The sequence below is a fragment of the Carcharhinus amblyrhynchos genome, chromosome 12 (genome assembly GCF_965287045.1).
Source record: "Carcharhinus amblyrhynchos chromosome 12, sCarAmb.v2.hapA, whole genome shotgun sequence".
NCBI lineage: Eukaryota > Metazoa > Chordata > Chondrichthyes > Carcharhiniformes > Carcharhinidae > Carcharhinus > Carcharhinus amblyrhynchos.
The window spans coordinates 42,941,767-42,967,292 of NC_137335.1; the positions used below are offsets into that span (position 1 = coordinate 42,941,767).

Below are 25,526 nucleotides of genomic sequence, written 5' to 3' on the forward strand. Positions count from 1 at the left end.
ATTGAATTAGAATTTTGCAATATAAATTTTTCTTGTATTTTCCCTTTCTGCTGTTCTGCTCCCCTTTCCTAGGGAGCATTTCCAGGTGAGGCCTCACCAGTGCCCTCTATATTTGTCATAATACTTCTTCACTCTTGTATTCTAATTCTTTAAAACAGAGCTGGCATATCATTTGAGTTCCTAATTGCTTGCTGTACTTGCATGCTAACTTCGTGTGCAAGGCCATCAAAGTCCCTCTGAATGCAACCATTCCCTAGTCTCTTGCCATTTAAAAAATATTCTGCCTTTTTATTTTTCTTACCGTCGTGAACACTGTGACACACTTTGGCATGTCATTTTCCCTCTGGCATGTTCCAGCCCACTCACCCAACCCATCTATATTCCTCTGCAGCTTCTTTGCATCTTCATTATCAGTTATTTCACATCTGATTTTGAATGCAACTTGACTATGTTACATTCAATTCCCTTTTTTAAGTTATTAGTAAGACTGTAAATTGTTAAGTACTGATCCTAGTTGTATGTCACTAGTTGCAACATGTCAATCAGAATATGTCCAGTTTATTCCTAATCTCTGCTTTATGCACACTGATCAATCCTCAATCCATGCTAAAATATTAACTCCCAAACACACAAGTCCCAATTTTGTGTAATTGCCTCTTATGTAACACCTTATCAAGTGCTTTATGAAAATCCAGTTACAACAACTGGTTCACCCTGATCCATCTTACTTCTTCAAAAAGCACAACTATCAAACAGAATTCTCTTTCATAAATCCATGTTGACTCTGCTTAATCATGTCATGATTTTTTAAGTGCTCTTATCACATTTGTAATATAAACTCCAACATTTTGTCTACAATTAATGTTAAGCTAACTGTCCTATTGTTCCCCAGTTCTATTATTTCTCCTTTCTTAAATAGCGGCTTACATTTGATGTCTCCCAATCCTTGGAAACTGTTCCAGAATCTTAAAGAATTCTGGAAAATTAAAACCAGTTCATCTGTTGTCTCTGCAGCTACCTCTTGTAAGACTCTTTCTACTGTATTAAATGGTTGGCTACAGGGATACTTAGTCTCATTAGTTTCTTTAGCATTCTTTCTTAAACTGACTTATTTTTAGTTTGTCAGTCACAGTAGACCATTAGTGCTCTATTATTTACAGAATGCTCTTTGTAGCTTCTACTGTGAAGACAATTACAAAGTATTAGTTTAATATCCCTGTATTTTCTTATTCCCATTATAATTTCACCAGTCTTTGCCTCAGGTAACTGATGTTGACTTTAAATAATCTTTTCCTGTATATATACTGATAGAAGTGTTTGCAATCTGTTTTTATGTCTCTTGCTAGTCTATTCTCATTCTGTTTTCTCTTTCCTGATTTCCTGATAATTTTATGCTCCTCTTGCATTCTAAATTATTTCCTATCTTTATGCTTATTATTCTTTTTAACAATATTGTAAACTTATTCTTTGATCTAATACTATTTTTGTATTCTCTTGTTACCCATAGTTGGTTCACATTTTCTGCAGCCTTTATGTACCTTAACAAAATGTAAATTTGTTGCCAATGATATATTAATTTTTGGAATGCTGCTGTCATATCTTTCGATGTTATTTCCTAACCTACCTTTTCAACCCTCCTCATATCTACATAGCTTGCTTTGTTTAGACTTAAGATCGTAATTTTGAACTGTTGTAAGTCGCTTTCTATCATCCAATGATCACTCTTCCCTAAAGGCTAATTTACTGTGAGGTTATTAATTAACCCTTTCTTATTTCACAATACTGGATCCAAAATAGTCTACGCTCTCGTTCTTCAACATTCTGAACTAGAAAACTATCTTGTATATATTCCATGAACATAACTTCCACAATATTCCTACAGATTTAGTTTTCCAAGGCTATCTGAAGATAAAAGATGATTACTGTGTTTTTGCAATACCATTATTGCGTGTCCTATTAATTTTCCTGAATAATACTCTGCCCTAAACAAGAACTGCTTTTAGGGGGCCTATAAACATCTCCCACCAAAGATTTCTGCTCTTGCTTTCTTTTAGCTCCATCCAGGCTCATTCTACTTTTTTCTCCAAGTTAAGATTCTTTCTATTGTTTTATCCTGTCCATATTATCAGGGTTAACCCCCCCCCCCCCCCCACCTTTTCCATTTTGTCCCTCTTCTAACAATTAAGTATCCCAAAATATTTAGTTCCTAATTTTGGTCACTGCAACCACAACTTTATAATAGCTATTAAATCATTCTTTAATGTTAAAATAATTGCATTTAATTAATTGAGATTGCTTATGTGTCTAATATTATTTTGAACTTTCCTTGATCAGTTTCATTTGGCAATGACTGAACTTTCTGAAGGTGCTTTGATTATGATATAAAATTTAATCTCAATCTTTGTGAAAAAGCCCCATTTTTTTTCCTTTGGTAGGTGCAAATATTCAGGCAAAATTGCTGCTACTTACGTGCAGTGCGATGTATTCTCAATGGTGCTGTGGGAATATTGTGTTTAAATTTACTGTTCATCTCAAATGTACTTTCAAAATATATAAACTGAGATGGCAAGTGACAGTAGCTGTGTGAGCGCCACATAAATGCCAAAGACTGTCTTGTGCTCTTGTTGAGCAATAATATACCAGTGTTGCTAATCCATTGATTTTGTGCCCTGTTTGACCTATTTCTCTTTATTATTCAGTTCGTTCCGACAAGGCTTCTCTTCCCCTAAATCGTGTGTGCTTAGTGTTTTGCATAGGTGGTAAGGAAGATGTTTATATGTTTGCCCGATCAATAATGCATGTTTTTTTAAATGTGGTGCTTATCACACAGATGTAACATTTTTTACTAAAAGTGCATCTTTTTTATGTGCATTATTTGATTAAAAACAGAATGATAACATTACACCACTATTGAGAATGTCGCACTGCATTTAAATTTCCCTTTGAGATGGATTGGAGCTGCTATTTGCATAAATGCCTTCTATGCCTCAACGAATAACTGCTAAGAAGAATGTTTAAAAGTGCCTTGCGTAGATTAAAATATTCAGTTACAAGTAGCAGAAATGAAGTACAATATACTTTTGTATATCCTATTTACAGTCATGTGACTTTATTGTTGGATTCATTTTGTCACATTCAAAGTCATTGCAGGAAAATTGCATACAGACGTTTGTTTTCAAGTGAGATTTCATGTACTAAGTAGAATAAATGAATTAAAATCCAGTTATATGTATCTCTAATATTCAAGTTGTTCCACTATGAAATTTAGGATGCAATAATTTGAACTTTACCCTTGTTTGAGCTTTTTAATTGTTTGTGAATATAATCTGCTTTATCCTGCATTTAGAAAAGTGAAAAGATAAATTTGCACCCATTCACCCTTCTGTTCTGTGCTTTTGTGACAATTATGCTGACATTTTCTGATTCTAAGTGGGAAACAGCTTTGTAAACTAAACCAGGAAGAAACACAAATAGAATGCACAAAACGTGTAAATTCCTATAGTTTGTATTCCAACTTCCTTTACATTCTAAATAGAGCTGAAAACTACAGTGAATCCTAAAGGATGGTGCATAGTGCTGATCTTATTGATCAGTTATGTATGGAAGTAGTGGATGTGTTGCAGGATGGCAGTCATGGAAGTAATAATTGATATCTAATTGTTTCAGACTTAACATACAGTGTATTGCTAGATTACTTCGACTCATGAACTGCTTTGAATGTTGCTTCTGTTTGAAGTTTTACTCATTCTCTTTCTCTTTTAAGCTCCGTAGAAAATGTTTTGAAGACACTGGTGAAATGCTGTCGACCGTGAGTACAGATTTTCTTACTGTAATATTTTCAATGTATTTTAAGTGTCTTTGATTTCATATTTTTCCTTGATGCTAGCTGTCACTGGGCAAGAATGTGCCAGTTGGAATATAATGTATTGTAGTGTGAAGTTAACCATTTTGGTGGGACAAATAGAAAAATTGAATTTTTTTAAGCGGTGAGAAACTGGGAAGTATTGGTATTAGGAGGAATTTGGGTATCTCTGCATATGATTCACAAAGTTAACATGCAGGTCCAATAAACAGTTGAGCAATTTGAATCTCAGGCTTTATTGTGAAGACTTTGGAATATAAGGATAAAGATGTTTTAATACAATTATATAAGGCTCTGGTAAGAATGCAGGGTAATGTTCTCAGTATTTAATGATATATCTTTCCTTTTAGAGGTAGTACGGCAATGGTTAAGTAGACTGAATCCTGGAATGTGTGTACTGTGCATTGAGGAAAAATTGAATTGACTCTGTTTATAACTCCTGAAGTTTTGAAGAGTGAGAGGTGATCTGATCGAAACATATTAAGTTCTTAGCAGAGTTGATGGTAGGAGGATGTTTCTCCTGTCTGAGCACTCAGACTCAGAATAAGGGATTGGCTATTTAGGACTGAGCTGAGAATTTTTTTTTTACTCAAAAGGGATGTAAAACTTTGAATCCTGTACCCAAAGATCTGTAGATGCTGAGCTCTTCAGTACTTTCAGAAGATCAATAGATTTTTTGTTTCTAAAATAATCAAGGGAAATGAATATAGCATGGGAAGATAGAACTGAGGCAAGTTCAAATTGGAGCAGGCCTGAAGGTCCAAATGGTGACCTCCTGTTCCTGTAACTTTAAATAGCCAGGCTTTGGGGCAGGTTGAACAGCGAGGCTTTGGGCCGATTAATGTGACTGAAGTAAAGTTACGATGTCACGGGGCAACTTGGTTGCATGGAATGTATGCCCTGTAATACATGAGAAGTCATTGATGCTACAGTGATGTGGGCGACCACATGTGCAAGAAATATCACAAACTGCAGAAGCTTGAACTCTGGGTTTCACTGTATTGCATATGTAAGGCTGAGAACGCCGTGGATAGCATGTTCAGACTGGTGGTCATGCTATGAGCATGGAGGCAGAAAAGGAATGGGTGACTGCAAGGCAGTTTGAGTGCCAAGCAGATAGTGCAGGAGCTCTCTGAGGTCCTGCTCACTAATCAGTTTTCCTTCCTGGATGCTGGTGAGGGTGTTCGTTTCTCTAAAGAATGCAGTCAGAGCCAAGTTTGTGGCACCACTGATGGCTCAGCTGAACAGAATGGGAGGAAGAAAAGGGGAAGAGTGATAGTGAAAGGGAATTTATTAGTAAGGGAAACAGACAAGCGCATCTTTTGCAGATGTGATTCTGGAGGCTGAGGGTGCACAGCTAGAGGACATGATTCACGTTGGTACGAACAATATAGGTAGAGAAAGGGATGAGGTCCTGCACTGCAGTTTAGGAATTTAGGAACAAGATTAGCGAGCAGGACCTCAAAGGTAGTAATCTCCACATTACACAAGGCCACGTGCTTGAGTGTAGAAATAGGAGAATAATGATTGTATGGCTGGAGGTATGGTGCTTCAGATTTCTGTGACCAGTTCTGAGGCAGGTGGGATGTGTACAAGTCAGACAGTCAATATCTGTATAGGACTGGGACAAATGTGCAGGGAGATTGCTGTTGTTTTGCAGAGGGTTTGAACTAGATTGGCAGAAGAATGGGGACCTGATGGCAGATTTGGGTGGGACAAATTCAGAGCAGGGAGTGAGAGACAGAAGATTAGTGGGTGATTCTGCAAGACGTAGGAAGAGAACCTTTAATGTAGCATGTACACTTTTATTTGACATTGTCTCTAAGTAGGTGAATGAGTTTTTTATATTTTCTGTGGAGTGTGACAAGCTCAGGCAACTTCAGTTCCTTCAGGCCTGTTAATGTTAAAAAAAAAAATTACAGTCCTATAATTGTCCTGTATGAAGTATCAAATTTTAGCAGTTTGGTTTGCAGAATAGATATTTCCCGCGGTCAGGCATTTTTTTCCCTTCCTGCACTTACACCTTTGTGCACCCTCCTCTTTCCCATTCTACAATCTGAATTGTGCTCCCTCATTCCTACTTTACCTCAGACCTTCTCTTCTATTTAATATCAACATTTACTGAATTGATGCTGCTGTTCTCTTGTTGAAGATGATGAAAGTGATCCCTTCTAGATACACAACTTTGCTAAAAATGCAGATTGATAGTAAAAGGCTACTCGTTATCCATCCCAGTTGAACTTCTGGGCTGAAAGATGAAAATGAGCATTTTCCAATTTGAAATTTTCCGACCAAATAAAATAATGATTCCAACTTGTTTGCTATGAAAGATCTGTCAGTTCAACATCTATTGTGGGAAGTTGCAGTAAGCTGCCTTCAAGGGTGATTGAGCCCTTGACCAGGTTGTACTTATAAAAGTGATGAGTAATTAATAGCATTTAATCTATCTGAATTATTTGAGGAGTTCACTGGCATTTTGGATAGGGAATGTCCTGGATATTATCTGTTTGAACTTCCAGAAAGCATTTGATAAGTTCATGCAAGAGTTGAACACAATTAAGGGTTTGTGGAGGTAACTTTGACTGAGAAATTGCCTAGGAGATAGGAGAAAGACTTCAGCTTCTGAGTAGTTGGATATAAAAAATAATGTTTTCTACAATTATAATGCCCCAGATGAAAAAGTTGAGTTGTACATCTATGTTTGCTGATCCACTTAAGTTCGGAGCTGAGGTGATTTCTGTAGATACAGTAGGAAGTTACTAAAGGATAGAGATTGACTAAGTGAGTGGGACAAACTATGGCAGATGGAGTTTGTTGTGATTAAGTGATCCGCTTTGGATCAGGTGAAGATGAGCTGAATATTTTCTTAACCTTTAGAGATTAGTGGCTGCGGAGGGACAAAGTGATTTAGATGTGCATTTACGCAGCACTAAAAACTAGTGCTCGGGTCCAGAAAAAAACAAAATACAAATGCAATGTTGGTCTTTATCTGAAGTAGATTGGAATGCAGTGCAGATGTGATGTTTCAGTTGAACAGATCATTGATCTGATGCCATCTGGTTACTCGAGTACACTGGCATTGGGCAATGTTTATTGGTGTTGTAGAGTATACAATACAGATTGAGTAGAACAGTATCACAAAAATGATCCCTTCCTTCAATTATTAAACCTGAGGGGTGATCTGATTGAGGTATTTACAATGATTAAACAATTGCAGAACAGGGAAAATATTTCATTTGGTGGGAAAATCCAAAATAAGGGACTCTGAGCCATAAACACTTATTACACAGCAAAATGGTCGGAAGTTAGGGTTATTGTTCTGAGGCGTAATCCTTTGTTCATTACAAGATAGTCCAATTAATAGTAACTTGACCAAGAACTGTTGGAATTATTTGACCAGGCAGTGGTATGAGTGAATGTCAGACTATCCAGTCCGGTTTGTGATGGGGAAAGCCGAGAAGTGCTGCAAGAACAACACGTTTATGGTCAAGCTGTGCGTAGTTATATATGGTTACTACCAATTCCATCACATACATGATTTTTTTAGCTGATATCTCAATATTGATGCACCAGAGCTTCTGGTTTCAGGCAGATGTATAGGTGACATTGGAAATGGGATTAGTTTATATCACAATTCTAATATCTTATATTTACCACAAATACAAGGACACGAAGTGGGAGTAGACCATATGACCTGTAGAGTCTGCTCTGTCATTCAGTACCGTCATGACTGATCTTGCGCTTCAGTTCCATTTTCCCATCTGTTCCCCGTGATACCCTGTGAAAGAACTGTGCATAGTAAGAAGTCTCACGACACTAGGTTAAAGTCCAACGTTTGGTAGCACAAGCCACTAGCTTTCGGAGTGCTGCCCCTTCATCAGGTAAGCGGAGTTATGTTCACAAACAGGGCATATAAAGACACAAACTCAATTTATGAAATAATGGTTGGAATGCGAGTCCTTACAGATAATCAAGTCTTAAAGGTCTTGGTGACACCATCTCCACAGACCTCGCCAAGGCCATCCCCACACACCCACTTCTTACCTTCAAACAACTGCACAACCTCACAGCCCATTGTCCACAGCAATCTAGCCAGCCTTCAGGAGAACAGTAACCATGATATCACACAACCCTGCCACAGCAACCTCTGCAAGATGTGCTGGATCATTGACACAGATGCTGTCATCTCGCGTGAGAACACCATCCACCAGGTACACGGTGCATACATTCGCAACTTGGCTGACGTTGTCTATCTGATAAGCTGCAGGAAAGGATGTCCCGAGGCATGGTACATTGGGGACACCATGCAGACGTTACAACAACGGATGAATGAACACCACTCGACAGTCACCAGGCAAGAGTGTTCTCTTCCTGTTGGGGAACACTTCAGCGGTCATGGGCATTTGGCCTCCGACCTTTGGATAAGCTTTGTCCAAGGCTGCCTTCACGACACACGACAACGCAGAGTTGCTGAGCAGAGACTGATAGCCAAGTTCTGCACACGTGAGGATGGCCTCAACCGGGATCTTGGGTTCATGCCACACTATCTGTAACCCCCACTAATTTGCCTGGGCTTGCAAAATCGCACTAACTGTCCGGGCTGGAGATAATACGCATCTCTTTAACCTGTGCTTAACCCTCTCTCCCCACTTACATTGTTTGTACCTTTAAGACTTGATTACCTGTAAAGACTCGCATTCCAATCATTATTTTGTAAATTGAGTTTGTGTCTTTATATGCCCTGTTTGTGAACAGAACTCCCTCTCAGTCGTTGAAGGGGCAACACTCTGAAAGCTAGTGGCTTGTGCAACCAAATAAACTTGTTGGACTTCTTATTGTGTTTACCTCAATCCAACGGCGGCATCTCCACATCAAAGAACTGTGCATACCAGACTTGCATGTGTTCAATGATGAAACATCAACACCCTTAAGGGTAGAAAATTCCAAAGAGTCACAACTCTTTGAGAGGAGTAATTTCTCCCTATCTCAGTTCTAAATGATTGGGGCCCATCTTCTGAGACTATTCCCCCTCCCCCACCCTATGTTTGCGATTTCCGCACCAGCAGAAACCATCTGTCAGCATTTACCTTATCAAGCTCTTTCAGTATAGTGTCTGTTTCAGTGAGATTACCCCTCATACTTCTAAACCCTGGAAGTATAGGCACAATTTACTCAGCCTCTCATCCCAGGGACCAATTTAGTGAACTTCCATTGTACCTCCTCCAATATAAATACATTCTTTCTTAGATATATAGATCAAAACTGAACACGACATTCCAAACACAGTCTCACCAAAATCCTGTACAATTGTAGAAAGATTTCTTTTCCAATCCTTTTGTCTTCCCAATTACTTGTTGTACCTGCATGCTAACTTTCTCTGTTCCTTGTATGAGTGCAATAAAACTGTTGTTTGAATTACTCAACATTGAACCCTGGTTTGTATAGAAAGCTCTGATACCATGAAGGCACCTCGGTCCACTGGATATGAACTTTCACGGAGTAGCAGTTAGAATTGGATTGTCACTACACTCCTAATTTCCTACCTGGAAATACAGCTGATCCTTTCTCCCCTGACCTTCCCACTCATAATTGTGTAGGGCATGTTGTCCCAGAGATGTTCAGTTGAGGGCTGCAGAGTCAGAGGTATTAACTATTATAAAACAGGTAAGTTTGAAGGTCGAGCCACTTGCAGAAGCCTTAGTGGGAGTGGGTATTTGGCTCCCAGTTATGTATATTTCTGTTTCCCAGCAGCAGTTAAACTTAACTGTCTGGTAATCTTTTGTTTACAGCATTTGAATCTTACAGCTCTTGGAGGCTGGTAGTGAACAATTAAAAATGGACAGTAGTTAGGCCCTATTACAAAGTGTTTTATTTTATTGTGTAGTGTATGTTTAAGCATGCATTTTTAAGTGTTTTATTGTTCACAATACTGTGGTGGAATTTGTGTTTTTGTATGATCAGAAATTATTTCTTGTTTGTGCAGGTATTTTCCAGATGAAGCTACAGCAGAGATGTTAGATGAATGGAAGCCACTAATGTGTCCTTTCGATGTTACCATGCAGAAGGCAATCAGCTATTTTGAAATGTTTCTTCCTACCTCCCTTCCTCCTCATCTGCATCATAAAGGATTCAGGTCAGTATATAGATAACTCGTTATTCCGTTTTAGATCTTTATCTTTGGGTAGTTCTCCCTTCGTGTGCATCATTCTTGAACTCTCAAAGGCATTTATTTCCTTGACCTCTGTCTTAGGACTGCTAAAGTGACTGGAGTTGCCTGGATGGTTGTAATTAATTCTGTATTTCTCATTCTTTGGGGTAAATACAGGCATCGATTGGTCTAGCAATTTCCTCTGGTAGGCTGGCTACCAGTGGTTTTGATGGTTGAAATGGCGAGCAAGACAGTAGAGAAAGAGATACAGAGTGAGAAAAGCAGCCATTCAAAGATATATTCTTCAGCCTATTAACAATGCTATGGAATTTGATTATTAATATGGTAATTGTAGTCATGTGTGCACATGCAAACTCATTTCATGACACATACAATTTTTCACTGTTATAACAGATGCTGCCTCTGTATCATATTGCACCCTCCTGGTGTGAGCCGTTGCAGTCTTCCCACTGATGAAAAGATGAAATTACAAAGAACAAAAAAGTACAGCTCAGGAACAGGCTCTTCGGCCCTCCAAGTCTGTGCCGATCATGATGCCCTGACTAAAGAAAAAAAAGTTGTGTCCTTATTCGGTCCGTATCCCTCTATTCCCTCCCTATACATGTACCCATCCAGATGCCCCTTAAATGTTGCAAATGTGCCTGCTTCCACCACCTCCTCTGGCAGTATATTCCAGGAACCCACCACACTCTGCGTGGAAAACATCCCCTGGAAATCTCCCTTAAATTTTCCCCCTCTTGCCTTGAACCTGTGCCCCTTTTAATTGACACTTCCATCCTGGGAAGAAGCCTCTGACTATCCACCCTGTCTATGCTTCTCATAATTTTGTAGCCCACTATTCGGTCTCCCCTCAGTCTCAGTCTTTCCAGTGAAAACAATCCCAGTTTATTCAATCTCTCCTCATAGCCAACACCCTCAAGACCAGGCAACATCCTTGTGAATCTTCTTTGCTCTCTGTCCAAAGCTTCCACATCTTTCTGTGGTGACCAGAACTGCACATGATGCTCCAAATGCAGCCTAATCAGAGTTTTATATAGCTGCAACATGATTTCCCTACTCTTGTACTCAATTGCAGAATGACAATTTTGTTTAAGCAGTCTCTATTATAAACATGAACACTGATTTAGAACATATTGCTTCAAAAGTTAGAACTTAGGTATTTCTGTGCAGCTTGCTGCCTGCCCTCAAACCTCTCCAATAAAAGACTATGCTTGCTCTTTATAACCTATATGCGCTGATACCAGTGATCAACCAGTTTAAATACATATGAATCTATAGAAGGGCACTGACTGTTTTGCTAATTGATGGTGAAATTGCTAATATGTTCTCAGTAATGTATTTTGAATTATCTTGTTTTTATTTCTCCAGGCTTTGGTTTGATGAATTTATAGGTCTTTATGTCACAGTTCAGAACCTCCCTCAGTGGGAAGGGGTAAGTCAACCATTCCATGGAGTAATTAAATAATAAAAGTCTTGCGTTCATATACTATCTTTCAGAGTGTCAGGATATCCTAAGTGCTTTACAGTCAGTGAAAGTGCTTTTAATTCTTAGTTTGTCTCATATGAAATGCAGCAACCAATTTGCGCACAGCAAGCTTCTGGAAACTGTAATGTGATAACGACTAGATAATCCGTTTTAATGATATTGATTGCAGGATAAACATTGACTAGGACACCATGGATAACTCCCTGTTCCTCTGCAGAATCATGCCATGGGATCTTGATCATCCAACTGAGGGGACAGATAGACAATCACGGTTTAAAGTTCCAAGTTTATTTTTGTTCACCAGCAGCCTTAGATTAACACTGCAGTGAAGTTACTGTGGAAATTCCCTAGTCGTCACACTAGGTGCCTGTTTGGGTACACTAAGGGAGAATTTAGCATGGTCAATGTACCTAACAAGCATGTTTTTCAGACTGTGGGAGGAAAGCAGAGCACCCAGAGGAAACCCATACAGATGCACAGACCGTGACCCAAATGGGAAATCGAACCTAAGTCCCTGGCGCTGTGCAGTAGCAGTGCTAACCACTGTGCCACAGTGCCAACCTATATAATTGTCTGATTTGAAAGATGGTACCACTGACAGTGCAGTATTCCCTCAGTACTGCACTGGATTGTGACTTGATATTTGTGCACAAGTCTTGAGTGAGTGGAACTTGAACCCAGAAACTTCTGCAGGAGAGACAAGAGTGCTGCCAACTGACATGACTGATACTGAGAATGCATTGAAGATATTTAGAGACATTGGTCAGCTTCCACGTGAATTCTGACACTGCTCGACTCTAAACCTCACAGCTCTCTAAAAATTTTGTCGTTCTTCAGCTGGCCATATCATTGGCTGCCATTCTTTAGCCACCCAGGCCCCATGCCATGGAATCCTCTCATGCCCTTAATCTTCTCTCTTCAGGTGCCTTAAAGTCCAGCTCTTGACTTAACTTCTCTTCACGCTTTCAGACATCCCTTCCTTTGGCTTGGTGTCCATTATTTTGGTTACACCTCTTGCTATATCAAAGCAAGCTGTAGCAAGTTACAGCACATGATATACAGATTACTGGTATTTTTGTTGGGAAAGTTTTGTTCAGACTTTCAGTTTTGCAAGTTAAAGATTTACGTTTTTAACGGACAGTTTTGTTCGCAAAACCATTTGGCAGAGAATGTAAATAGGAATAATTAACATTTTTGGGACTATCCTATGCAATGAAGGATGGGTTGATAATTCAAAAAAGCTCTAATTATTTTGAGAGTTGGCTGTTTTTTTTTCTCAAATCGTCTAAAAGTACCAAAGTAGGCTGCTTCAGTGCTGTAATTCTAATATGATTTCCAATAATGTAACAAATTTCCAGCTATTTTATGGTGACTTCTAAATTGAGAATTGCTTGTTAGCAATGTCTACACCCTTGTTATGACTGTAACACTATATTCTGCACTTCCTCCTTTCCTTCTCTGAATGGTATGCTTTGCCTGCATAGTGCTCAAGAAACAATACTTTTCACTGTGTACCAATACATGTGACAATAATAAATAAATCAAAATTAATTCTTTGGAATTTAAAAATGTATTTTCTGTTGTTAACAGAATTTGGTAAATCTGTTCGCACGTTTGGCTACAGATAACATTGGGTACATAGATTGGGATGAATACATTCCAAAGGTAACTTGCATTGTTGTTTTCAAGTGTATGAATGAATTTTTTTTTGTAGCTTGATAGTCTTTACTCGGAAGTAGAGATTGTGTCAGGATCTTATTGCATTATTCATTATTAGTGATCCAAATATCTTTCTGAAGAAAAGATGCTGCCACAATTTTAATCCTGGCTTTGTTCGTTTATAATTGTTGTTATTGTGAGTAAAACAAATATCCAAAAGTTGTGTTTGATATCACATTGTTTAGTGAATGCTGTATATTTTTACAGATTTTTACCAGAATTCTGAGGAGCTTAAATTTGCCAGTAGGAAGCAGCCAAGTTTTAATTTCCAAATATTTATCAAGTGCTTATGAGATTGGCCATGTAGTGGTCTGGATCGCTTCCATGCTGGTCAGTATTTAATTATGGACCTATTGCAATTCATTGAAAGTGTCTATATGTTTTATCGATAAATGCCAGTAAATACATTTTAGTACTTAAATTCATTTTTGTGGTGAAGAAGTTCTGTTGTACACCAATTTTATTTAAGTGCTTATTGTAGTTGTCCAATCAAAAATGCTGCAATTGCATCACAATTATATCAGATGTGTTTGTGAATGGGAAGGAGCATGTGTTCACTGTCCACAGCTACGCTGCTTTAATGTCCTCATTATTAAGCAAGTTCAGCAGCAATTGCCTGTTGAATGTGATAGAGATCCCACAGAAATGGTGGGAATTGAAAATCTTGATTACCGAGATTCGAAACTGTGCAAACGGTTAAATAACATTTCCGTAAGGAGAATAAATAGTTTACTTGTATGTAAGTTACCAAAGCTTAGACGTAACAATTAACACCCAGACTTCAATAAATTACTGGCTAAAATTTTGTGGGATGCCCATCGTTTTCTTCCATTACTTCAGAAAATGCCAAAAGACTACTTCATGCAGAATTAAACTACTTGTCTAGTTTTATTAACAAATATGACTTCCAGAAGAACAAAAGTAGTAGAGATACTAATGCAGAAAAATAATTGAAGTTGTGCAATATATCAGCAGGGTTAAGTATTTTTCACAAAACTATAACATCCACAATTCTCACTGCTCTTAGCAGCAAACCCTTAGAATGGTCATTGATGGCAAAGATGTGGCAATGATGCAACATTGCGCCCTATTTTACCATTTTGATTCTAAGTGCTGGGCGGACTTGAAACTTAGAGTGTTTCAGATCTGACTTTTAGACCTGTTCTCAGGTGCCCCCACATGCACTCTGCCCGCAAAAATATCAGCGATTCTGAATTGCGCTGCACAGGCCTGTGAGTGGGGCTTAATGTGCCCGAAACCCTGCAGCTTCGATCGGTGTCTCCAACTGTGCACGTGCAGAAAAAAAAATAGATAGAATGCGGCTTCCCTGCCACATTGCTTCCAGGCTGGATAATGCCTCCAACTGGCCCACACAGACAATGCCCACTCCCACAACATTACTGACCCTTTTATTCCCCCTCCCCCACCACCCAGACCGGTTATTCCTCCCCCCTCCCCTAAATGATCTCGGGCATAGCGACAGCAGACCACCCCACCCTCCCCCCTCACTGATCTCAGGCAGATTGGCAGTAGACACCACCCCCCCATCCCCACCCCAACACAGAACTCAAGCAGATAGGTAACTGACTCTCCACCCACCCCACCCCGACGGCTTAGCTGCTCACTAACTGGAGCACTTGAATTGGACTTGTATGGAACATGTCTATTTCACACCAATTCCAGATGGGCAAACACGGTGGTAAAGAGGGAAGTGTTGGGCGCGCAGCCCTTTAAGCCAATTTAAATGCATGCAAATCCATTTAAATGGCCATCACACCCATCTTGGACGCAGTCCCAATCGCTGCCCTTTTCAGGCCTAGGTAAAGGGGGAACTGATGTGGAGGCGGGCGCACATGGTGCTACTTGCCTCATGCCTGACTTTACCAGGTTTTTGCAAACACCATAGCACAGTTGAGCCTGTGGTGTAGCATCTGCATAATGTTTCTGATATAGAATAACAAGTGAGGTGTTTCAGAAAGTGAGACATGAACTAATGCAAGTCTTTGACACTATGATTTCAGAAGTTGTATTGTATCTTTCGAGGGAGTACAATGCAGATTCAGCAAGGTGAAACCAGGATCAGAAGATAAAATTATGAGAACAAATTGCATAACTGTGGCTTGTGTTTCCTTGTATTTAGAAAATTGAGGTGATCTATTTAAGAGGTTTAAAAATAAAAGAAATTGACAGAACACATACAGGAAAGATATTTCCTCTGGTGGGGAAATCCAGAACAAAGAGGAACAATCTTATAATTAGAGCTAGGCCATTTAGGAATGTAGCATATTTTCATGTGAAGAGTCGTAAGAAATCTGGGATTCTCTATAGATCCTCACTCTGACGGTTGAAAAATTCAAGACCAAAACCCCAGAGTTGCTGGAATGTTGGAGGAGTGATGGTAAGCCAGGGTCCTGTTTTCTCTCTAAGATGGATGTCAAAGATTCCCTGGCATTATTATCCTGCCCAATATTTAACCTTCAACTAACATCATTAAAAAGATGATCAGATTGTTAAATCTCGCTGCTTTGTGGCTGTCTTACCACGATTCCCCATGTTACAAGGATAATTGCATTTTATATGTACTCAGTTATGGATCAAAGCCGAGTAAATTAAAGGTCGTCATAATCTAATTTTGGGTCTTTAAGCAGCACCTTTCAAACCCATGACCACTACCACCTAGAAAGACAAGGGAGGCAGATATTTGGGAACACCACGATCTGGAGTTCCCCTCCAAGTCACCCACCGTCATAACTTGGAAATATACCACTGAACTTTCACTGCCACTGGTCAAAATCCTAGAACTCCCTCCCTAACATTACTGCAGGTGCACGTACATCTTGGCGACTGCAACAGTTTAGGAAGGCAGCCTACCACCAACTTCTCATGGGCAACTGAGGGTGGCTAATAAATGCTCACCTAGCCAGCGACATCCATTAATCCCGTAAATGAATTTTAAAAAATAACTGACTGGTAGTAGGGATGGGAGAGACTGAATATTATACACTTGTTTCTGTCATTGGCTTGTGAAGTGGGGTGGTGATAGTTGCAGGTGACAATATGGGATAAGCTTGATGGATCAGTTGATGTTTTCCTGTCTGTCACTGAAATATGTTCAGAAGGCAAGGATGAAAGTTTCAATGATCAAGGAGACATTATGCAACTTCCACAAAAATTGTCATTTATGTAAGTGCACATTCCATTGTCCCACTATTTGTTACAGGAGGAGAATATTAGATAATTTTGTGTTATGAATTTTTCCATTATGTTTAGTAAAACTAATTTGAAAGTAGAAAAAGCAAAATTATTTTTTGAAAAATGCCTTCTGTTTTGAATTTTCATGTAAAATCTGTGGTGTAGTTTGGATATCATAATGTAGTTCAATCTGAATAACAACTTCTAAAATCTTTTAATTTGATAGGGTGGTCCCAGTAAATTAGCACAGAAGCATCTGAGTGGATTTTTTAACAGCATTGAATCATTCTATCATCCTTCTAATAATGGTAGATGGCTGGTAGGTATTTCTGATTTTTATTGCATTCATGAAATAAATAATAATGTGATAATGAGATGCAGAATGCTACTGCGGTGCTTAAGTATTTGAGTGGATATTCTTCGCTGTCTGTTCTAGCCAGTTTGTATTCAATATATAAACTATGCCTAATACATGACTCAATGGATGTGTTGTAATATCTCAAATACTTTTAACTAAATTCTTAAAGGGCCTGTCTAATCTTTGTATGTTGTTAGATCACCAAATTAGTAGCATCATGGAACAAGGCCACTCAAGTACTGTTCAGTACTTAATTATTTCTGCTTTTCACCCTGAATTAAAACACCGTTGGGCAGAAATGCATACCTGGCTGTGGTGTGAAACATAGGCCACCTGTTATATTCCGCACCGGATATTTAATTCCATTGACTGCAGGTGGAACTGAAAATCAGGCACTCTATATAGTGCGTGGTCAATCTTATGCAGCTTGTTTTGTGCTACAGTCTGAGATGAATTTCTATCCTAAGATCTAATATTTTTGCTTTTTTAAACTTGTGACTTGTAGGTGGTGCAGGAAATATGTTAACTCTTGCTTGGATGTTTCAATTTCTTTGAATTTAATTTCTGCCTGTGTAATATCCTGTAAAGGGTAGCGACCACCAAGTGGAGTAACTGAATAACTATCTGTTAACAGGAATAACTATGTACAGAGATTGAGAGAGATGTTACGAATTACTCCAGTACAGCCTAGGAAAATCCACACAGCCCTAGGATTAACACGCTTCAGCCCAGTTCATCAAATGGGTCACGTGACCCCTTCAAGGGGTTTACTACTACATGCCTGTATTTACACATCTGCATTAGCAGTAAACAGTGCTGCAACAAGAAATAACTTGATTGCTGTGATGGAGTTTTCAAGTTTACATGCTCTTTATGCACCACAAGCTGGAAATACCTGATATTAAATGTCGGATACTGCAAGAGTACCAGGAGTAGGGCAGATAGATTTGCACGATTATATAATATTTCTCACAACAACTCAGTTCTCAATTTTTGCAGATTTTATTTAGTAGGCAAAAGGAGTCCTCGCTTAAAGTTGTGATAGTGTGCTTGAAAATCATGACATTAAGAAAACCATGGGATCAATGTTAAAAGAAATGTACAAGCTGAAATACTGTACATTCCTAGGTGAAATAAGAACATCAGGAATAGGAGTAGGCCATCTAGCCCTTCGAGCCTGCCCTGCCATTCAATAAGATCATGGCTGATCTGAAGTGGCTCAGTTCCACTTTCCCGCTTTCTCCCCATAACCCTTAATTCACTTGCCTACCAAAAACCTATCTACTCGCGTCTTAAATATATTTAGCGAGGTAGCCTCCACCACTTCAACGGGCAGAGAATTCCAGAGATTCACCACCCTTTGAGTGAAGAAGTTCCTCCTCAACTCTGTTCTAAACTGCTCCCCCCCCCCAATCTTGAGGCTGTGCCCTCTAGTCCTGCTGTCTTTTCTGAGTGGGAAGAACCTCTCCACCTCTACCCTGTCCATCCCTTTCATCATCTTATATGTCTCAATAAGATCCCCCCACATCCTTCTAAATTCTAACGAGTACAAGCCCAGTCTATTCAGCCTCTCTTCATAGCTCAACTCCGGTATCAGCCTAGTGAACCTCCTGTGCACTCCCTCCAAGGCCAAAATATCCTTGCGCAAGTGCGGCGACCAAAACTGCACACAGTACTGCAGCTGCGGCCTCACCAGTGCCCTGTACAGTTGCAGCAAGACCTCCCTACTTTTATATTCAATCCCCCTCGCTATGAAGGCCAGCATCCCATTTGCCTTCCTGACCACCTGCTGCACCTGTAGGCTGAGTTTTTGCGACTCATGCACAAGGACCCCCAGGTCCCTCTGCACTGTAGCATGCTGCAGCTTTTCGCCCTGTAAGTAGTAGTCCTTCCTACCATTATTCCTGCCAAAGTGGATAACCTCACACTTGCCAACATTGTATTCCATCTCCCAGGTCTTCGCCCACTCGCTCAGCCTATCTAGATCCCTCTGCAGACTTTCTACACCCTCAGCACAATTTGCTGTTCCACTTGTCTTTGTGTCATCAGCAAATTTCGACACCTTACACTCAGCTCCCTCCTCCAGATCATCTATATAAATGGTAAATAGCCGAGGCCCCAGCACCGATCCCTGGGGCACTCCAGTAGTCACCAACCACCAATCCGAATAGCACCCATTGACACCCACTCTCTGTCTCCTATTTGACAGCCAATCCCCTATCCACACTAACACCTTACCCCCAACTCCATGCCCCCGAACCTTCTGTAACAACCTTTTGTGCGGCACCTTATCAAACGCCTTCTGAAAATCGAGAAACACCACATCCACCGGTTCCCCTCCATCCACCGCACTAGACACATCCTCATAGAATTCCAATAAATTCGTCAGACACGACTTCCCCTTAACGAATCCGTGCTGCGTCTGCTCTATCAAACAATTCTTCTCAAGATGCCTCGCTATTTCTTCTTTGATGACGGGTTCAAGCAGTTTTCCTACAACAGACGTTAAACTAACCGGCCTATAATTCCCTGCCTTTTGCCTGCTACCCTTTTTAAACAGCGGCGTAACATTAGCCATTTTCCAATCTTCCGGCACTTCCCCGGAATCCAGCGAGGTTTGGAAAATAATCACTAATCAATAACTTGAGAAATAAGATAACTAAATACAAAAGAAATTCAACACAGGACAGTAATTTTAATGACGTGGAGATGCTGACGTTTGATTGGGATAGGCACAGTAAGAAGCCTCACAACATCGGGTTAATGTTCAACAGATTTATTTGGTATCACCCAGTAAGTGATAACCAATCATTTTAGATTGACCAGGCTCCATCTGGTGGCAGAAGTTGGTCAGTGCAGTAAACTGTTGGAATCCTGGCAATAGCTATACTGACTAACTCCTCCTACAATGTGGAACCCAGGAGCTTCAGTTCACCAGTGGTGAAGCCAGGAGCCAAACAGCTGAAACCTGACCCTGGTAAGAACAGAGGGTGGGAAGCAAAGCTGGAGAATAACGCTGGGAGGCAGGGGCAGCATTGGGTGGGCGGAGTGCTCAAAGAAGGACTGAGGGTGAGAGCAGAAGTGCTGCCAGTCGGATCTGTGCACAGGCATGCCAGAGGAGAGGATGTCTGTGGCAAATGGCTTCAAAGCAAAACTAGCAACAGTAGATGGATATACTGACACTATCTTATTAAGAAGTCTCACAGCACCAGGTTAAAGTCCAACAGTTTTATTTGGTAGCACAAGCCACAAGCTTTCAGAGTGCTGCTCCTTCATCAGGTGAGTGGGGGTTCTGTTCACAAACAGGGCTTGTAACATCACAAACACAATTTACAAAATAATGGAATGCAAGTCTTTATAGCTAATCAAGTTTTAAAGGTACAGACAATGTGAGTGGAGAGAGGGTTAAGCACTGGTTAAAAAATTATCTGTAAAGACTTGCATTCTATTATTTTGTAAATTGAGTTTGTGTTGTTATAACCCTGTTTGTGAACAGAACTTCCACTCACCTGATGAAGGAGCAGCACTCTGAAAGCTTGTGGCTTGTGCTACCAAATAAACCTGTTGGATTTTAACCTGGTGTTTTGAAACTTCTTATTGTGCTTATCCCAGTCCAATGCTGGCAACTCCACACCATGACTATCTTATAACCATGTTAAAGATGCGCAATATTAAGAGAGCCAAAGTGGGGACTTAATATAAACCAAGGAATTTGTTATAGCATAACTTTGCAATCAGATAAATTGTCAGAATTTTGTTCAGCCCTTAATGTTAAACCTTTCTGGCTGTTGTAAAATTGGCATGTAATCTAACCATGAAAAAGAATTAATTATTTTTGAGCTAATACTTTATAAAGAAATAGACTGTGACAGTTGATGATTAGTTTTCTTCCAGTTAGAAAAGCAATAACTGCTTAAATTGTTTCCCTGTTTTTTCTTTCTGTTTCTCCCCCCACTTTATTTTGATTCTAATTTTCCTAGTTGGGACCTTGGGGATTGTGCAGGGAAACGTCTTACCTTTTCTCCAAGATGATATTTTTATATTTGTTGATTAGATGTTATGTACTCTTTTTCTTTGCCTGGTTGATATTGCCTTCCCAAAGTCTTTGCAGCAGGGGCTCTCCACAGTACACATTTTGAAAACCATAGTTTAGAAGCTCTTAGGGGATCTACATTTCATTACTATGGTGTTTTAACATTCCCTGATATTCTGATCTTTTTTCTCCTCCATATTTTTAAAATTGTCAGCGTTCAACATCATTTTATTAGTAATTAAATTCCTGATAGGAAATTATTCCTGATGAGTATCTTAGATATTTAGCTTTGGATATCAAAATCATAAATAAAGCCAAAGACATTTTTAGTCCCAAAAAAAATCTTTTATTTAGTCCATTTTCCCTTATTAATGCAAACCTGGAATGATCAATTCCACCTTAATTTCTCCAGTTTCCCATATGCTCTTTTAATATTTGTGTGTTTATACAATTCCTTGTTGCATGTTGTGATTGACTTGGATTCTTTCTTAATGCATACTGTTTGACCCTTTGTGCAGAAACAAAATCCAGCTACACCCTGATCACCTGGATGTTGCTAATTTAACAGTTTGGATAGCCTACCAAGAGTTGTACTTGATTTGCTTTGGTATTTTTTTACTACAACTGCTTTATCAGAATTTTTCATAATTCACATGCCTTCCATCTCTGTTTGTGCCAAACTCCCCTACCCAATTAATGGATCAGGACTTGTTTTTATTTTAAAACAGATGAAACTGATGAAGTTGTTACAACGGTTGCCTGCTAGTGTTGTGAGAAGATTGCACAGAGAACGATACAAAAAGGAAACCAGGCTAAATATCATACCAGACAGCCACAAGCTGACTGACCAAGACATTACCGATTTTGTAGAAAGCATCAAACAACCTGTATTGCTTGCTATGTTCAGTAAGACTGGAAGTCTGGAGGCTGCTCAGGCCCTTCAGAATCTGGCTCAGATGCGTCCTGAACTTGTTATTCCACCAGTACTTGAAAAGTAAGTCTTTAAATTAGGTCCTCCTGTTTTACAGTTGGAGCAATTGACTTCATTACTCGTATGACATTTATGGTTGAAAGTAACCTATTACAATTGTTAATTGTTTTTGAAAATAATGAGTTTACATTCCCTTAAATCTGCTTAGAATATATTTTAAATCAAATTAATTTTAAGACTTGTTTAAAAATTGGCAAACTGCTTTTGAAATAACCAAATGATGTATTACTTAATTACGCCTCAAATGTATAGAAAGAGTTATGCTTGGTCATTCATACAATAATGTCTCAGCGTTAACTGGGATATAAATAACCAAGCAGCATATTATAAAAGCAAAATACTGCAGATGCTGGAATCTGAAACAAAAACGGGAAATGCTGGAAAGTCTCAGCAGGTCTGACAACAGCTGTGGAGAGAAAATGGAGACAACATTTTGAGTCTAGCTGAGCCATTGTCGGAGAAGTGTATTTATTCTGCAAGGAAGGATCATGTTTCAGAATTTTTTCCACTGAAAAGATCACTAATATAAGTTAATGACAAAGACCTTGGTATACAGGGCACCATTTCAAAATTTGTAGATGAAATGAAATTTTAACCAGTTGTGAACTATGATGTGGATAGTGTAAAACATTAAAAGGATATGGGCAGGTTAATTGATCTGGTGACAAGTGGCAGATGAAATTTAAAGCCAAGAAGTGTGAAGTAATTCGTTTTGGTAGGAAGGATGCATAGAAACAATATTGAACAAAATGATACAATTCTAAAAAGGGCCCATGAACAAAGCGACCTGGATGTATATGTTCACAAATCATTGAAGGTGGTGGGCAGTCAAGAGAACGGTTAATAAAGCATAGAGCATTCTGGGCTTTTATTAATTGTGGGCACAGAATAAAAAAACAAAGAACTTATTAATCCCGTCGAAACATAGGTTCAGCCTCAAATGGATTATTGTGCCCAGTTGTGGGTGCTACACTTTAGGAGAGATGGGTTGAGATCCATCCAGGAATGAGAAACCTGATTTCCTTGGGTTGGAGAAGTTGGTCCCATTTTCCTTGGAGAAAAGAAGATTAACAGGAGATTGGATAGAGGTATTCAAAATTGTGAAGGATCGGGAGAAGCTGTTCCTATTGGTGGGGGGAATTGAGAACCAAAGGGCAAAGGTTTAAAGTTGTTGGCAAAAGAAGCAACGGCAGCATGAGGAAAAACCTTTTCATGTCGCAGGTAGTTAGAATCTGAAATGCACTGCCAGATAATGTGATGAAGACAGGTTCAAATTGAGACTTTCAAGCGGGAATTGCATCATTGTCCAAAAAGGAGAAAAAAAAATGCAGAATTACAGAGAAAAGGCAAGGGACTGAAGGGACTGACACTGTGTGGATTGCTCCTTTGGCAGGCCTGTGTAGAAATGATGACCAATGTTGTTACCATTCTGTGATTTGAAATGAGTTACTGAAAATGCACTGATGTGGGTTTTGAAATGCTCAAAGACTGGACATTGAAGTGCTTTTGTCCAAAGATTGAAAAAAAAAGCAACTTGCTAACCTTTCTTGCTAATGGGACTTTTTATCCATTATATTGGGAGATCATTAGTCCCAGATGTATTGCTGCACTGTTTGGCATAAGTCCCGCCCTCTGGTTGTGAGCATGGAGATTAAAACCGAGACATAACTCCAGTGGGATTCTCTGCTTCTGCTGGTAGTGCACCCCTGCCTACGGGGTTCTCGGTGGTTTGGGGTGGTCTCAAAGGGAATTGACATGGCACGTTCAGAGAATTCTGCCAGCAGTGAGCGGCATGCTGCCGCCCGTCACTGAGGAGCACGTGGCTTGGAGGCCAGAAAATCCTGCTCATGAACTCTTAACTGTTAGTCAAGTTTGTTCAAAGCAGAAAACTGTGGGCAAAACTTAGTCTCACCTAAAAAGGTTAGCATGCAAGAGGATAATTGTAAGTTGTTTTGTTCATGAGAATAAAGATATGAGAGTTTGATCATCATTGTTAATCTTATGTTCATTTGTACCTGGCCTCACTTCTTCAAATGGTTTATGGTTTGCTCTCAAAAATAGTGGAAGGGCACACATGGCAAGACACGAGAGCGAGAGACATGATTTTTCCCATCAGATGATAAGGTTGTACATTTGTTACATCTTGGGTTATGCTATTATAGTGTTAGATATTGGGCAGAATGGCATATAAGTGCAAGATGTTTTTTAATAGGAGTGATTGTCTCTCCGTATTACCAGAATATCTAAAACAAGACTGAAACTTTTGACACAGCCTTTAGACAATTACTTAGCCTCCTTGTGTGTGAGTATTAATGGAGACCTACAGAATGTAAGGCCACCTAAAGTTCCCCAAAACTTCATGGAAAGCAAGACAGAGGGTGGAAATTTATCATCATTTGCTATCTTTACTTTATTTAGATTATTTTATTTCTTTACGTAATACGTTATAATCACATATCCAACTTTTAACTGTTTGTCTGTTTTTTTTGATCTTCAGAACATATCCTGCATTGCAGACTTTGACAGAACCTCACCAACTTACAGCAACCCTAAGCTGTGTGATAGGAGTTGCACGCAGTCTGGTCTCTGGAGGGAAATGGTTCCCTGAAGGCCCAACACACATGCTACCTCTATTAATGAGAGCCCTACCTGGTGTGGACCCAAATGATTTCAGCAAATGCATGGTATATTAGTACTGTATTCTTAGATATATGGATAGATGTATGTGGAATTAAATCAAACATTTTCAAAGATACTTTCTCTTGCACCATATTCTGCTTACCCATCATCCCTGTTCTTGCTAGCCACTACTGGCTCTCGGTTAAAGAATACCCCAATTTTAAAACTATCATCCTTGTTTTCAAATCCCTCCATGGCCTAACCACTTCCTACCTCTTACCTTCTCCAGCCCTACAGCCTTCAAGATATCTGCGCACCTGTAATTTTATCCTTAAGAAAATCCCTGATTTTAATGCCTCCATGATTGGTGGCTGAAGCCCTAACCAATAAAACTCCCTCCCAAAACCCCCCTCAATCTCTGTCACCCACTTACAGTCACTCCTTAAAATCCACCTCTTTGAATAAGCTTTTAGTCATCTGCCTTAATATCTCCTTATGTGACTCAGTGCCATATTTTGTTTTTTAATACCCTTGTGAAACTCCTTGAAATGTTTCATGTTTCATCTAATATATGTAGCTAGTGAAGAAATTAAATTAAGTGCACTATAAACTGTGGTTGGTGTTTAATGAATTGTGGTTCCAGAAGTGAAGAAATTAGTATTGAGGTTATATTGTCAGTACCATAGAATCTGTACAGTGCAGAAGTGGCTCTTTGGTCTGTTGAGTCTGCACCAGCTCTCTGAAAGTGCATCCCACCCAGGCCCTCCCCTCCGCTCTATCCCCATGATCCTGCGCATTTACCATGGTCAGTCCACTTAATTTGCATATCTTTAGACTGTCGGAGAAACCCATGCATATACGGGGAGAACGTACAAACTCTACACAGTCACCCAAGGCCTGAATCGAACCCAGGTCCCTGGCGTTGTGAGACAGCAGTGCTAATCACTGTGCCACCATGCTGCCTACGTGTGAAAAAAATCTTTAGCTTGATATTTATGGATACTGGTGGTCGTCATATTAATCCAACTGTTTTTAAAAATGCCAGAAGGAAAAGAGCCCACATAAAGAGTAGCTGTGTATATCGCCAATGTGTTAAA

At 39.5% G+C, this 25,526-nt stretch overlaps 1 protein-coding gene across 2 annotated transcripts in view; it reads left to right on the forward strand.

Annotated features, from left to right (window-relative positions):
* Positions 1 to 25,526, forward strand: part of LOC145350944 (proteasome activator complex subunit 4-like) — a 156,884-nt gene that overhangs the window by 25,753 nt on the left and 105,605 nt on the right. The window contains exons 4-12 of one of the 2 annotated variants that reach the window (XM_080200453.1): positions 2,700 to 2,759; positions 3,764 to 3,808; positions 9,846 to 9,995; positions 11,400 to 11,463; positions 13,108 to 13,182; positions 13,444 to 13,566; positions 16,655 to 16,747; positions 21,548 to 21,813; positions 24,308 to 24,494. In XM_080200453.1, coding sequence (XP_080056579.1) covers positions 2,700 to 2,759; positions 3,764 to 3,808; positions 9,846 to 9,995; positions 11,400 to 11,463; positions 13,108 to 13,182; positions 13,444 to 13,566; positions 16,655 to 16,747; positions 21,548 to 21,813; positions 24,308 to 24,494 — 1,063 coding nt within the window. The remainder of the gene's footprint in view (positions 1 to 2,699; positions 2,760 to 3,763; positions 3,809 to 9,845; positions 9,996 to 11,399; positions 11,464 to 13,107; positions 13,183 to 13,443; positions 13,567 to 16,654; positions 16,748 to 21,547; positions 21,814 to 24,307; positions 24,495 to 25,526) is intronic. The other variant, XM_080200454.1, reaches the window with a different exon arrangement.